We start from the raw sequence: 14,318 nt of genomic DNA, 5'->3' as shown, positions 1-14,318 counted from the left end.
CACAATTTTTATGTGTAAACACATAGTAATTGTGTTCTATATGTTCAATCATTCATCCTTTTTCCCTTTGTTGTTAAACTTGTTAAACACATAATTTATTTTAACACAATCATTCATCCTTTGTAATAGCCCGCAAATTGTTCAATCATTCATCCTTTTTGGTCTATATGTACATTTCCCTAAAAAATATAACATATTTTATTTTAATGTAGTGAATATGTTTTATTTCATATCAAAATATAAACTAAATAAAACAAAAACAAAAAAAAAAGAAAACAAATAGCCCGCAAATTGTTCAATCATTCATCCTTTTTTCCCTTGTTTTTTAGTCTGAAGCATATTTAGTTTATTTTCTGATTGTTTGATTAGTTGGCTATCCCCACAAATGCTAATATATCTAACAATTCAAAAATGTCTTCACTTATTTTCTTTGATTGTAGAATTTTTATGTTCCTTTGGTACTTTGTATCCTGCTCCAACGGCTGTATATTTAAAGCTCATGAATCAGTTTTTTATCCCGTGCTTACTATTCATTGTTTAGGCTTTAATAGAAGGGGCAATGCTGGATCAGAAGCCGGAACGGATGGAACTTGCTTTTGGTTATCTTGTAAGATTTTTTTTTCCTTTGTTGTTAAACTTGTTGCACCAATACACAAATAATAGGGAGAAAGATTTGCATACATACCACTCAATTCCTATGTAATTACATATCTAACTCCTAAACTTAATTTTTTTCCTATAGCCACCTTAGCTATGCATATAAAGGTGCATTTTACTTTTTTTATTAATTTGATATGAAAGATTTGGGTGCTATTAATGTAAAATTCTAAGTTTAGATGTTAGTGATGTAAACACATAAGAATTGGGTGTTATGTATGTAAATGCCCCATAATAATAAGAGAACTGTCAAATGGTCCCTTGAATTTTTACATGGAGTTATTTTAGTCCCAAAGCGCATTAAAGTTTCAATTTAGTCCCTAGTATCTTTTAATGGGGGTTAAAATAGTCCTATCCGAGGATTATATTAACCCATATTAAAGGAGTATGGGGACTACCACTTAGTTCTTATCTTTTTACATCTCACACCTAAACTTCAATTTCTACATACATTACCTATGCATGAAAAAATGTATTTTAGTTTTTTTTTTAAAAGTTAAAATTGTTATATTTTTTTTATGTAAAAAATGAAGTTTAGATGCTAGATATGTAAATTCATAGGAATTGGGTTGCATGTGCATAAATGACCATTATAATAATAAAGTAACTTGTAAAAATAGAAGTAAAAGCTTGCTATGACTAACCTAAATAAACTATTATCATGAGCTTTACCTTCTTTGGCAGGAGAAAATGAATGCTAGAGGATTTTTTTTGAACTCCAAGTTGGGGAGTGAGCTTCTCCTTGCAGCTGCGAAAGATGAGGTAAGTGGATTGATGTCACTATTATGATGCATTTCTTAGAAAACAAGCAAGCTGCCATTGGCCTTTCTGTGAGAGTTCTTTTTCTAGAAAACAATTGCAAAGCATGTTCAAGTTGGGTCTTTAGGAGAGGTGGTCTAACGGACAGTTATTTATTCTAAGTGGTTATTTCTTGTAAAACACTTGAGGCTGATTTGGGATTATTTTTCTTTTTTTTAGAAGATATTTATTTAACATATTTTTGTAATACTGTTCATTTTAATTTTAAAAGAAAATCCACTTAGTTTCAAAAACTTTCAAAATAATTTTTAAATGTTTTGGGTGTTTTTAAGAACAACTATTTCTGCTGCCAGCCACCGCTCATGACCCACCTCTGCTGCTTGTTAATTATGGGTTGCTAGCCGCTGCTACTGTGGCTTGCCTGCTTGCTTGTTACTGCCTTCTACCACCTGTCTTCTGCCTCCCTCTACTATGACCATTGGTCGCCACCCGCTATAAACCAACTTCATTGTTGTCTCTGGATGCCCGTCTCATCTAACACCATATAGACTACGGCTCACCTTCGCTATGTGCTGGTTGCCGCCAAAACAAAATATGAACAGAACTTTTTTTATTTTAACAGATCAAATGTTTTTTTTATGTCAAATCAAAATTTAAACAGAATAACTATGAATGAAAGATAGATACAAAAACAAAAGTGATTTTAAACAAATGTGATTTTTTTTTTTCTATTTTAATTTTTTGGGAAATTTGTATTAATTTTTTTGTTTATATGGATATAGGGTAATTATGTCAATGCAAATTATATATGGGATATGCTTCAAAGCCGCAAAGTTAATGTATCATTTCCTGCAGTAGAAGCCTATTACAACGGTTTAAAGGTAAGTAAAATTTGCATTACTTTTCAAATCAATCTGCTTTGAATCTATATTTGCCCTGTTGTTATTTTTTGCATGTATTAAAGATAGGGGGTAGAACTAACTCTTTTTTGCAAGGAAGACAAAATTTTAATTAATTAAATTAAATTATATTGAATGAATGATTAAAAAAAACATAAAGTTAGTCTTTCTAGAGAAAAAGAAAATACAAACACCTAGTATGATAATTCCAAATTTATAAGAAAACATAAGTAGACGAGTATTGTGAAAGCTTTGATATTTTATTTTAGTTAATTGAGGACTGTTGTGACTAAGGTTAAGTTACACTTTTTTTTTTTTTTGGTTGAGAATTGAGTAAATCTGTAAGTCGAGGGTAGTCAAACTTTTAAATAATAGCACTTTGTTAAGGGGGAAAATAAAAATTTGAGGTTGGGCAATGGCTCTCTGACCTTAATGAAGTTCTCTGTTTTTTCGACTGCAACTGGTGCTAACAACAAGAACCAACACAATGCATTTAAGAAAATTAGCAAGCTAGAGAGCATGAAAAGAGCTACCATCATGAAGTGGCTAGTTCTTGTGGAAGGGAATGGAGAACCAATGGACGATAACTCAATGACTATGAAAAATAATGTGAATGTGTGACGTTCGTGCTTAGTTATTGTGATACATGTTGAATTAAACCATATAATTTGAATTGGAATTTCATTTTGAGCCACAGTTGATACGAGGCAACACATCACAATCACTTTGTTATGAGCTTGTGCAGCATGCAATTGATGAATAAAGCCCTGCATCGCTGCTCGTAGAGTGAACCTTTAATGAGTTGAACACAAATGAACAAAGATTTGTTGTTTTAAATTTATTTAGAAATTAAGCTAGCTATTGTGTTCATGTTCAGCTCATTAGTTAATAAATGAGTGAAGCTTGAGTTGCTTTATGAGTCAAACACTAACTGTTTATCAACATCAAGTAAAACAGACTCCCCTATAGTTGGCCTTCTGATTTGATCATTAGATCTAGTACATGATCAACTATATCATCTAATAATCATTACTTGGTCATCAAATCATTTGAAAAGATTGTATTTGTTGCAGTTTTAGTAGTCTGATTTTCCAATGTAAATCCTTGACAAGGTAAATCGTGGATCACACAATTAAGATCGAGAAGAACATTGCTAGGCTTGGTGACCAATGATTGGAAGGTAGGAAATGTAGAACATTGGATTGAAATTTTGATTACAGCAGAATTATGATGAGTTTGAATTTTAAAGTTCCTTGGATAAATTTAATTTTAAAGTCTGTCATAATTACCTTTGTTATCTGTAAATAGGCTTCGTTCTATGGAGTTTGTTTAGGAAGTATATAAAAACTACTGCTGTTGCAAATGGCTATAAATAAGCACTATTGCTTGCAATAAAATAAACATAGAATTTTTCCAAATCCTCTTTTTCTCTTCTCCCTCTCTCCTTTCAATCCTCCACCCCCCCCCCCCCCCCCCGCCATGACAAAAAATAAAAAAGAAAAAAAAAACAATAGAGACAAAGTATGATGCCAAATAACCATTAATAGTGGGAGTAATCATAGATCCTTGAATATAACATTGTCTAGTCTGTAGTTACAAACTCAGTCATGTTTATGTTGACTGAATACTTTGCCTGAACATCTTAACTTTAATATTTATAGACTTAACACTCTAATCTTTAATATCACATAAAAAATACCACTATTCTCTCTTGTTAAAATTTAAATACGCCTTTTCATGCATAAATTCATGACAAAGTGCTATAAATGTAAATATCAAACTCTTGATGTTAATATGTAAATACAAAATAATACCGTGGTATGTAAATTTTCCAAAAAAAATCAAGGCACTAAAAATATTTTATGCATCACAGACATTTTGTATGTTGTTTGCATTCTATTGCCATTTTCTTGCTCTTTCAAGCTGTCTCTTTCAATGTAGAAAGTTTCCCTCTCAAAATATTTACTATTAAGTTTTACTGTTTGAATTTTGTCTTAAGAAAAAGCACTACACAAATTTAACCTTGGGCCATTGTTTTTAGGGTATGATTGGTATCAATGTTATTTTTAAATATATTTGTTTGATGTGCGTTTTTTATGTTATTATTTTTTGTTTTTTAAATGAGGCATATATTTACATATCTAACCCCTAAACTTTTCATTTTTACAAGTATGCTACTCAAATATTTAACCTTATGTAAAAAATATCACTATTACTAAGTTCTTAAGAAATGAATTACACTTTTTCATGCATAGGTTTATGACACCAAAATGTTAAAACTTTAGGTGTTAGATATGTAAATACGTAAGAATTGTGTATTTGTGTTTATATGTAAAATTCTCTAAAAATAAATCCTTTTTTAAAATTACTTTTTTGACATAGCCATCAATCCGTTTAACTTATACAACACTTAGTGTTAGTCTTTTTTCTGTCTTCTATTCTTTTTAGTATGTTTTAACATATTTACCAACAAATACTTTCTGTCTTCTATTTGGATTGCTAACTCTCACGGAATACTTTATTTGCTCAAGCTTTAGTAATTTATTCAATTTTCTTGTTTCAGGCTCGGCCAATACCGCCGGATGACCCCCGAATCGTGAAGGTTAGCCGCATTTATGAAGATCTATCGACGAGAATTGGTAGTAGAAGAAATTTTAATTTCTAGTTCGAAGCAAAGGATGATTTTCATTTCTTTTGGACATTTTTTTTGTGTAGCTCTATTTTGCTTTTTTGCAGTCCTGTTGTGGTAATATGCTGTGATATCTCTAATGTTATTAAAATTAAATTTATGTCATGATATTTAAAATGGCATAAGTTGCGCTTAGTAAACTTTGAAGTTTTGTATGTTAACTCTACTCATAAAAATCTCAAGATTTTGCAAGTCGGTGCGAAATATAATATTTGTGTGAGTGAAAGATATGATATTGTAATATTAATATGTACTAGTGGTGAAATTCATCGTTGATGTGTTTTGTCGGTCACCTTGTGCTCTTGGAGCAGCTAAGTATCTTCGTATTAAGGATGGGCGGTTGTTAATCATGACTCGATCTCAACCGTCTTAGGCGGTTGTTTTCTTCGAATGACTATTAGAGGGACCAACTCTATAGGTGGGGTTGTGGTTGGATCAATGCCCAACACATAGAAAGGGTTTTTTCCTTCAACCTTTGAGCTAAGGTTGAAGGATACATACATACATACATATATAAATATATATATATACATGTATATATATATATATATATATATATATATACATATATAGTATATATATATTATTAAACATTTGGATGGTATAAATTTAAATAAAATGAAGTTTGTGTTATATATGTATATACATATGAATTGGGTGGTGCCCCAATAAAAAAAATTTAAAATAAAATAAAAAAAGAGCTGCTAATAAAATTACCCCAAAACCCACGCTTAATCCTTCTAAACCTGCTCACTTCACTAGTTTTTCTTTCTGAAACCAAGCATTTGGAAATGGTCTCCCTCGAATGCCCTGCACCATCCTCCCTCCGAATTCCCGTTCCCTCAAGCAAATCAAAAGGTGCTCCCCAAGCTCAAAACCAGGGCGGCGCAGACCGCCGCCGGCGAAGCGAACGAAGCGTCTTGTCGCCACCATCCGATACCTCTCCTCTTACCACCGCCTCTCCGCCGCCGTCATCGCCTTCTCCCACCTCCGCCGCTTCCTCTCCCATCCCTTCTCTCCTCATCTCGACCACCCAATCTCCTCTCTCCTTGCCTCCGCTTCCGCCCTCCGCTCATTCTCACATGGATCCGGCCTCCACGCCCTTTCCCTCTCGCTCGGCCTCCTCCCGGCCAACCCCTTCACGGTCTCTCGCATCGCGGCATTCTACGCCTCCTGCGGACTTCTCGATCGCGCCCGCGCCGCAGTCGAAGACTCCACCGCGGCCCTTGCTTTCCCGTGGAACATTCTCATCTCCGCCTATCTTGCAAAAGAGCGCTGGCAAGATGCGATTTCTAGCTACAGGACGATGCTCGATAGAGGAATCAAGCCAGATAAGTTCACTAATTCCTCCATTCTGAAGGCTTGCGGTGAACTTCGTAATCTCGGGTTGGGAAAACAAATCCACCTCAATATAGATTTCACCAATTCAAACTGCGATTTATTCGTCTACAATGCTCTACTGGCCATGTACGCCAAATGCGGTGCAGTGGATAACGCCAGGAAGGTGTTTGACGAGATGCCTGAACGAGACATTATCAGCTGGAACTCCATGGTTCTGGCCTATACCTCCGAGGGAAGATGGGACGACTTCTCCGAACTACTGGAAAGGATGAGGATTGGGGGTTTCTTGCTCAATTCCGTGACTTCCAACACCATAATTTGTGGCCTTATCCATTCCAACTATTACAGCGAAGCACTCACATTGATCTCTCAATCCAGACAAATATCACCTCCTTCTTCTCCAGATTCTGTCACCTTACTCCTTGCCTTAAAAGCCTGCTCCGAAGTCCATTATCTGAAGCAAGGGAAGGCCATTCATGGCCTAACGATTCGAAGCAACTTCAACGAGTTTGAAAACATCAGCAATGCCCTCATCTCATTCTACTTGAAATGCCGAAACCTTCGCTACGCTCACATCATCTTCCAGAATTGCTTGGCTCGAAGCGTCGTCACCTGGAACTCCATAATGGCCGCATCTGCAATACTAAACGATGTCAATGAAGCATCTTTGGTTCTTCAGCAGATGATCGAATCGGGAACACAGCCAAACCAAACAACCATTGTAATTCTCTTAGCCCTTTGTGCTGATTGTGCAGATTTAAGGCTTGGTAAGCTGCTTCATTGCTATGCAATAAGACATGGTTTTGAGGGTTATCTTCCCATTGCAAACTCTGTTGTGGATATGTATTGCAAGTCAGGAAGACTCTCGGTCGCCCGCAAGGTCTTCGACAGGATGGGAAGCCATGACAGGATCTCTTACACCGCCCTCCTTGCAGGCTACGCCGCGCGGCGAGAGGGGGCCGTCGTGCGGAAACTGATAGATGAGATGGTTAGTCGAGGAATTGAGCCGGACGAGATTTTGATCGAGGTGATTCAATCAGTTTGGCGTCGCCATGGGATTCATGGGGGAGGTTTGTGTGCCTGTAATGGCTGATCTGTTATGGAGAGATGGATTGTCGTGGCAGTTAGGTTGTTGCATGTTTAGATTGGGTTCTATTAGAATATTGTGATCAAAGATTTGAGAAAATATGCCAATTTGATAGTTTATCTCATTTTTTTTTTATTATCATATGCACAAAATGAAGAATATACTAGAATTTTCATTATTTATGTTCTAGAGTTATTGAGATATTCTTTCATTGTTAGAGGATTTTTTTTGGTATTCTGGATATGTTTGGGATGGCTGCAACTAATAGCACAATTAATTGTAAAAATATAAAAAGATATTTGAATGTTTAGAGTCTTATAGACTCTTACTTCGAGAAAAAAATTGGACATCGTTAATTTAGATTCTACATTATAACATATCATAAAGAGAGAGAGAGAGAGAGATTCCACACACGGAAAAATTTTCCATATGGAGTACATACGTAGTTCTATCTGCGGACTCTAGTAATATGTCGTCATGCGTGTTATATCAGACCCACATAAAAAATATAAAGTATAATCAGGGAGTTTATTGGAGTGGAACCTCAGAGATTATTTAAGAGGATTATTGGGGGGTTATTGAGAGGTTATTGAGGTATTAACTTTCATAATGCCGCAATAGCCACTCAATAACCCCTCAATAACCTACGCGGTTTCACTCCAATAACTCTCCAATAACCCCCGTAATTTCATTTCAATAACCGTGCATTAACCTCCACAATAACCCCAAATAACCTCCGCGATTGCACGTCAATGACCCCACGATAACCTTGATGTGGCAGCATATTACTTGTATCTTTAATTAACATTAACTAATTTTGTTATAATTAAATTTAAATGATCGTGCTTAGAAATTAAATCATTCTAAATTCCAATTTACCATCCACCTCTTAGTATTTCACGCATAAATATTTTTGCTCCCAATTTTGTATGTTTTAGAATGTTCTAGAAAGCTACGTTGATTTTGTGCAAATTTACTTTATTTTATTTTATTTTATTAAAATTCAACTAATAAAGGTATGATTTATATATTTATATACAAGGTTGAATCAACTACTCGGACTCATAAGCATGTATATGTAATCAAAAGGACTTGTATGAGACTATTTTAAATGAAGTTGTGGCCAATGTCAAAGAAGCTCATGACTTGATATGCGTTTAATATATCAAGAGTGAAGAAAAATGAACAACTAATTGCAAAATTTTTGTATGCTAACCAAGAAAGGGGAAGAAGTAAGTATGTATTTTGGGTTATGCCCGGCTGAATTACCTTAGAACCTCTGTTTAGAAAACCGGCGTGAATGGATTGGTTCGACCGTGAATCGGCTGGTGGTCCGGTTCGGGTTGGCTTAAAAACTGCCCCCACATTGAAAAGGTTTGAGCCGGCTTGGAACAGGCAAAAATCACCCAATTTGACTCCTAGACCGGAAATTCTATTTTTTCACATTTATACCTCCAATTTTATGTAATTTACATATCTAACGCTTAAACTCTATTTTTGTACATTTATACCACCCAAATCACTCATATAACATCAAAAACATTATTAGTATGAAGAAATTTAATTTAAATATATGTGACCCAATTTTATTTGTTTACATATCTAACGCATAAACTCTATTTTTTTAAAATTTATACCACCAAAATCATCCATGTCATATAAAATATTACTATTTTTAAAAAGAGAATGCATAAATAAAATGAAATGTAAAATTGAATTTTAGGCGTTAGATGTTTAAATACATAGGAATTGAGTGTTTTATAAATACTATTTTTGTCATTTCTAAATATATTTATGATTTATTTTATAAATATTATTTTTGTCATTTCTAAATATATTTATGATTTATTAGGTCATCCGATTGAACTCCGATTTGTCTGATTTTCAAAACCTTGTTTAGAATCATGATATGATACATACACACTTGCCTATTAGATATATTGGCATCATTTTTGGTGCATCATAGTGACCAACCCCATCTAAAACACAATCAAACTTAGGGCCCGTTTGGGGCAGCTTATTTGGTGCGGTGGTGTTTTAAAAACGCACCTAACATGTTTGGGTAAACTGCATTTTGACATCTTATGCATTTTCAAAACGCAGAAAACAACGTTTTCACACCACACTTATCTAGTTGCAGGGCAGCTTATTGACAGCGGTCTGACTTTTTCAAAAAAATAAAATTTTATAATAGTCATTGCACCTAGCTTATCAGCAGATTATTCAATAAGCCGCATCTACCCCAAACAGACCCTTAATCTGCGGATGTTTTGAGGCGGTCCAACTCCCCTTAAAAAATAAGATATGGCGTCACAGCGCCGAATGGCAGCACTGCAACGCCAAAGAAATTTGTGAAGCATCACGACACTTCGAGTTAGCGCTGCAATGCCAAAAGTGGTTATTGTACCCCTGTGAATGCACTTTCACACATTTAGAGAAACCTACCACAACCTTCGGCTTCATGGCCCGACATCGAGGCATTAAATCAAGTGTATTGAGGCCCACAAGTGAATCCTCATGCAAATGATAGGAAATTTATGTTGTTACTTAACCATGAGTGCAGTTTTGAAATGGGAAAGCACCACACTAACGAGATGTATGAAGCTCAACAGGTTATGAACACCACAACCCAGTTTAGGTACATGGAGGATTTGAAATACCAAAAGCTTATGCCGAAGCGTGGGTTTGAAACTCAGGGTAGTGTCGTAGAGGATATAATTGCGAACCAGGGTTGGAAAATTGTTGTTATCATGCCCAAATTCACGGTCATCTCATTAGTCTGTGAATTCATGGCCAACGCTCATGCGCACGTGAAGCACCGAGCTTTCATGAGGGGCATTTTGATCCCTTTTCACACCTTAACAATCAACCACATGTACGACTTAGCTGGATTTATCGTTGATGGTTCCAATAAATTACTCGATGAAGGACCCAATTAAAATGATACTTTGTGTTACTTAGCACGTAAATTTCTGAGTTTCGTGGAAGGTGCGAGAGAGGAAGCCCTTGAATTTTCCACTCGCAGGCTAATCAAAGAATCCATCGCTTGGTACCAATTCATATCTATTAGGCTTCTACCAATCTCACACATGAGCAAGGTAAATTGGGACCACGTGGCGTTAAACTGTGTGATCCATATAGCGTTGATGATCAACATCGACTGACTTACATAAGATCCATACTTTGTATGGATCACAGTATCTTTATTGTCGAGATCGGGCACTCGACTCTGATTTATGTGCTCTGCTAATAAGTTGTTGTCAAAGTAGTTAGGAGAGAGGAGTATATCTCCCACAAGGGTACTATCACCAAGGTTAGTATCCAATTTTACAAGAGTTCCAAAAAAGTCACCCCTGGCCATCTTTTGGCATTTTCTTACCCTCACTCCATGGTCAAGCAAATTCAAGAGTTCCAGGGCGATGTCACCTCCTTCAGCTACCATATTTGCCACATCGAGCAGTGATGCGGGCAGATTTAGTGTGAGAATTTTGTAAATATTTTTCAATATTACAAAATTACACACGACAGATATATAATAAATATGCAATATAATCCCCAAACAAGCAATATAATCCCCAAAAAAATACTCTTTATATAAATAATTTATCTTTTAAAACTCTTTTTAAACTGTCAAATCGCCTTTAATTTCGACGCAAGTATACATATCACTCAAGTAATAAACAGCTCTAATGGAGAGCTAAATATCGATCTTATAGGGAAGTTGGAAAATTCTAAAGTAAATTATGAAAATTATTTTATAACAAAAACAAAAATAAAAGTAAAAGTAAAGTGCGAAGTTTGAAAATTAACTACTCAAGTGAATGTTAATTAAAATGCAGATGTACGACTAAATAAGTTAAACTAAACTAAATACTAAATTTTTAAAAGTAAAAATTTTTTGTTGTGAAGGAAAGTTCAAATTTAAGAAAGCATCATTCTCCTTTACAATGAGTATATGGATTGTGAAGAAATTGAAATCATTTAAATATATATATATATATATATATATATATATATATATACACTGTTTTGTGCTCAGAGTTTGGTCCCTAATTTCGTGGTTAGGCTGCCACCTATAGCTGCCACTACTCCCTCCCATGAGGGCTAACAATCTCGCATTAATTTTCAATCAAGTGGGCAAAATTGAGGATTTTAATCTGTCACCTTAAAATCTTTAATTCTACATCCAACAAAATATATTTCTCTATTTATTTGCACCCAATCCTATGGATGACATACTCTCCCATGAAATTAAATGTGATTCTCCGTATGTTGTAGAAGGCATATCTCATTTAAGGACAAATGTATCTCAACAAGTTTTAAAACAAGTTTTAACATTTTATTTGGTCAGATTGAAAAGTAAATGAAGATCGAAGTTCAAATCATCACAAATTATTATCATTTAAAACTGTGGAAAACAAATCTATTCTTCATAAAACCATATCTCAAAGTATGGAGAAAGATAAAGAAGACTACTCATAATTCATGATGAGGAAACGATAAAACACGGATTTCATATATAAAAATAAGTTTACGAAACAAAAGAAATAAAAATACAAATTATCTCACAATCCATCCCAAACAAATCCCAAACAAATCCCTAGAACAAATCCCTAGAAGTTCTCTCCAAGGCGTTCTCTCTAAAATCACTCTCAATTCTCTCTTAGAATTTTAATGAAGAAGAAATCTCTCACATTCCCTCTCCTCTTACAACCCTAAAAGAAATTCTCCTCTTCTCTCTCTATCTCTAACTCACACCCCCTTTCTTTCTCTCTTACGCCACACCCAAAAGCCTCCTTCAAGTCTATGAAGTCTTTTTCTATTATTTTGGGCTGCCTCCTTTGGAAAGGAATTCAAAATTCCCTTAAAAAATTAACTAGTTTGAATTTAAAAGATGTGTAATTTAATCCAAGAGTCATATCCCTTCATAGAAGAAGATTCTAAATTGTCTAAATGCGTTGAATTACTTCAATAGATGTGTAGAACAAGTGTCCTTTGAAATTCACACAAAAAATCATCTCGAACCGCCTTAATTTGAAAAAGTCGTCATTGGGGCATCATGTGCCAGTTTTCTGGATTTTGGCGCATCATACGCTGATCTGACGCATCATGCACCAGAATCACAAAATTCGTTGTTTTGACTCAAAATTTCGTCTTTTTTACCATTTTTACTTGAAATGCCTAAAAATGATATACTTGCAGCAAAAACATAAAAATAGCCTTCTTTAAAGTGCAATATCACTAAAAATAAGCATAAAATAGGTACTTAAAACAGTACATTATTTTGGTGTATCAAAATCCCCCAAAGTTAAATATTACTTTTCCTCAAGTGACACTTTTATTACATAAACTTCAAGACATTTTAATAGAAAGATAGTTTCAATATCATAAGGGGATTTCTTAAAGAAACTTTAGTTTAAGAAATATAGTTTAAGAAATAGAATAGCAAAATTTTAGAAAAAACCATTAATAACTTAGATTCAAACTCCAAGTCAAGGAATACTTAGTAGTCAAATTTAAGATTTCTGAATTTCTATTTTTTTCAAGAAGAATTACAATCTATCATATTAAGGACATTTAGAACATTCATATAAAAAAGAACTTCATGAAAACTTTACTAGGAATGCTACTAATAATCTAATACAAGTTTAGAAAATGTACTAAAGCACATTCTTTAAGTTGATTCAAGTGAAGCCAATTTTTGATTAGGCATCTCCTCAAGCTTCTCCTCACTTATTTTTCTTTTCTTTTACTTTCTTTTTTCTTTCTTTTCTTTTATGTTAGGATATTTTAAATCATTTCTTTTCCATTTCTTTTTCTTTTTCAAGTGAGGATTATTATATCAGGATAGCCTTTAATAAGTTTGAATTTCACTATCCTCTTCTTAAAGTCAAAACTTTTTGTCTTTCTTCACACACCTTTCTTTAATTTATAAATTCATATTAATTTATGGTTTTTTCATAAAGTCTCATTCTTTTCTTCTTACATGAAACTCTAAAATTCTTAGTACTTCAAAAATACTATTTTCTTTACTTTAAATAGAAAAACATAGTCTTACCTTATCATACCAAATATTTTTAACTTTAGAATTGACCTTCATTTAAAAAAAAAAAACTTTTTACCTAAATTTACCAAAATATTTATAAACATATGTATATTCATTTAAAGTTAAATCTTAATATCCCATATCATGTTAAATTAATTTTAAAAATATAGTTACTTAAAAAAATATAGTTATTAGATTACTCCTTTTCAAAAGAAATTTTTCTTTCCCCCAAACTTAAGTTTTTAAGTGATTTTAAAAATATTTTTTATTCCCCCAACTTAAGTTTTTAAATGACTTTTAAAATATTTTGAATATAAAATTTAACAAGTGAGAGAAAATAATAAATGTATGAAAATAAAAATTGACCTTTAGAGGATTTCTGATTACAAAACTGGGCTCTGATATACTGTAGGTCACTGGGCTCTGCTGTATTGCAGGTACTAACAGTAAAACTTCATACAGGCTTTAAAGCATTAAATAAAACATAATATATTCTACAGAACTTGTTGAGAATTAAAAATATAAATATAAAAAATTGGAAAAAACTAAACTGACAAATTAAACTGAAAATACTTAAAATGCAGAAAAAGAGAAAGTCTGCAGTTACTATTACAGATTCAGTTCACAACACAACACAACACAAAAGTTTTTACTACAACATTCTATCAAATTCATATACATTCATAAACGGGATATAATGACTGCAGGAGAAAGTAAATCTAGCCTAAAACGCTTGCAATAATATTAAACTAAAAGGAAGTATACTCACTTTAAATTTTTATTTTTCTTCCTACCCCTAAACTTGATTTTTAACATGTATAACATTTAGTACAGAAAATA

At 33.6% G+C, this 14,318-nt stretch overlaps 2 protein-coding genes across 2 annotated transcripts; both read left to right on the top strand.

Moving 5' to 3' along the window:
* The first annotated feature begins 532 nt into the window (after positions 1-532).
* Positions 533-5,129, top strand: LOC110027741 (pentatricopeptide repeat-containing protein At4g35850, mitochondrial-like). Its single transcript, XM_020729282.1, has 4 exons — positions 533-607; positions 1,342-1,419; positions 2,199-2,297; positions 4,879-5,129. Exons 1-4 carry the CDS (start codon positions 560-562, stop codon positions 4,978-4,980), a joined length of 327 nt encoding a protein of 108 aa, XP_020584941.1. The 5' UTR covers positions 533-559; the 3' UTR covers positions 4,981-5,129.
* A 680-nt stretch (positions 5,130-5,809) lies between these two features.
* Positions 5,810-7,438, top strand: LOC110027737 (pentatricopeptide repeat-containing protein At1g71490-like). Its single transcript, XM_020729276.1, has one exon. The coding sequence runs from the start codon at positions 5,810-5,812 to the stop codon at positions 7,436-7,438; it is 1,629 nt and encodes a 542-aa protein (XP_020584935.1).
* The last annotated feature ends 6,880 nt before the right edge of the window (positions 7,439-14,318 follow it).

The sequence above is a fragment of the Phalaenopsis equestris genome, unplaced genomic scaffold, assembly GCF_001263595.1.
Source record: "Phalaenopsis equestris unplaced genomic scaffold, ASM126359v1 Scaffold000438, whole genome shotgun sequence".
Classification (NCBI taxonomy): Eukaryota; Viridiplantae; Streptophyta; class Magnoliopsida; order Asparagales; family Orchidaceae; genus Phalaenopsis; species Phalaenopsis equestris.
This window is presented reverse-complemented; position numbering and strand designations above follow the sequence as displayed.

Bases quoted from the DNA above. Each gene is read 5' to 3' on its own strand.
- LOC110027737 (XM_020729276.1), top strand. From the start codon at position 5,810: ATGCCCTGCACCATCCTCCCTCCGAATTCCCGTTCCCTCAAGCAAATC.
- LOC110027741 (XM_020729282.1), top strand. From the start codon at position 560: ATGCTGGATCAGAAGCCGGAACGGATGGAACTTGCTTTTGGTTATCTT. The intron at 1,420-2,198 runs GTAAGTGGATTG...ATATGGATATAG, and splicing joins TTGCAGCTGCGAAAGATGAG to GGTAATTATGTCAATGCAAA. The intron at 2,298-4,878 runs GTAAGTAAAATT...TTCTTGTTTCAG, and splicing joins CCTATTACAACGGTTTAAAG to GCTCGGCCAATACCGCCGGA.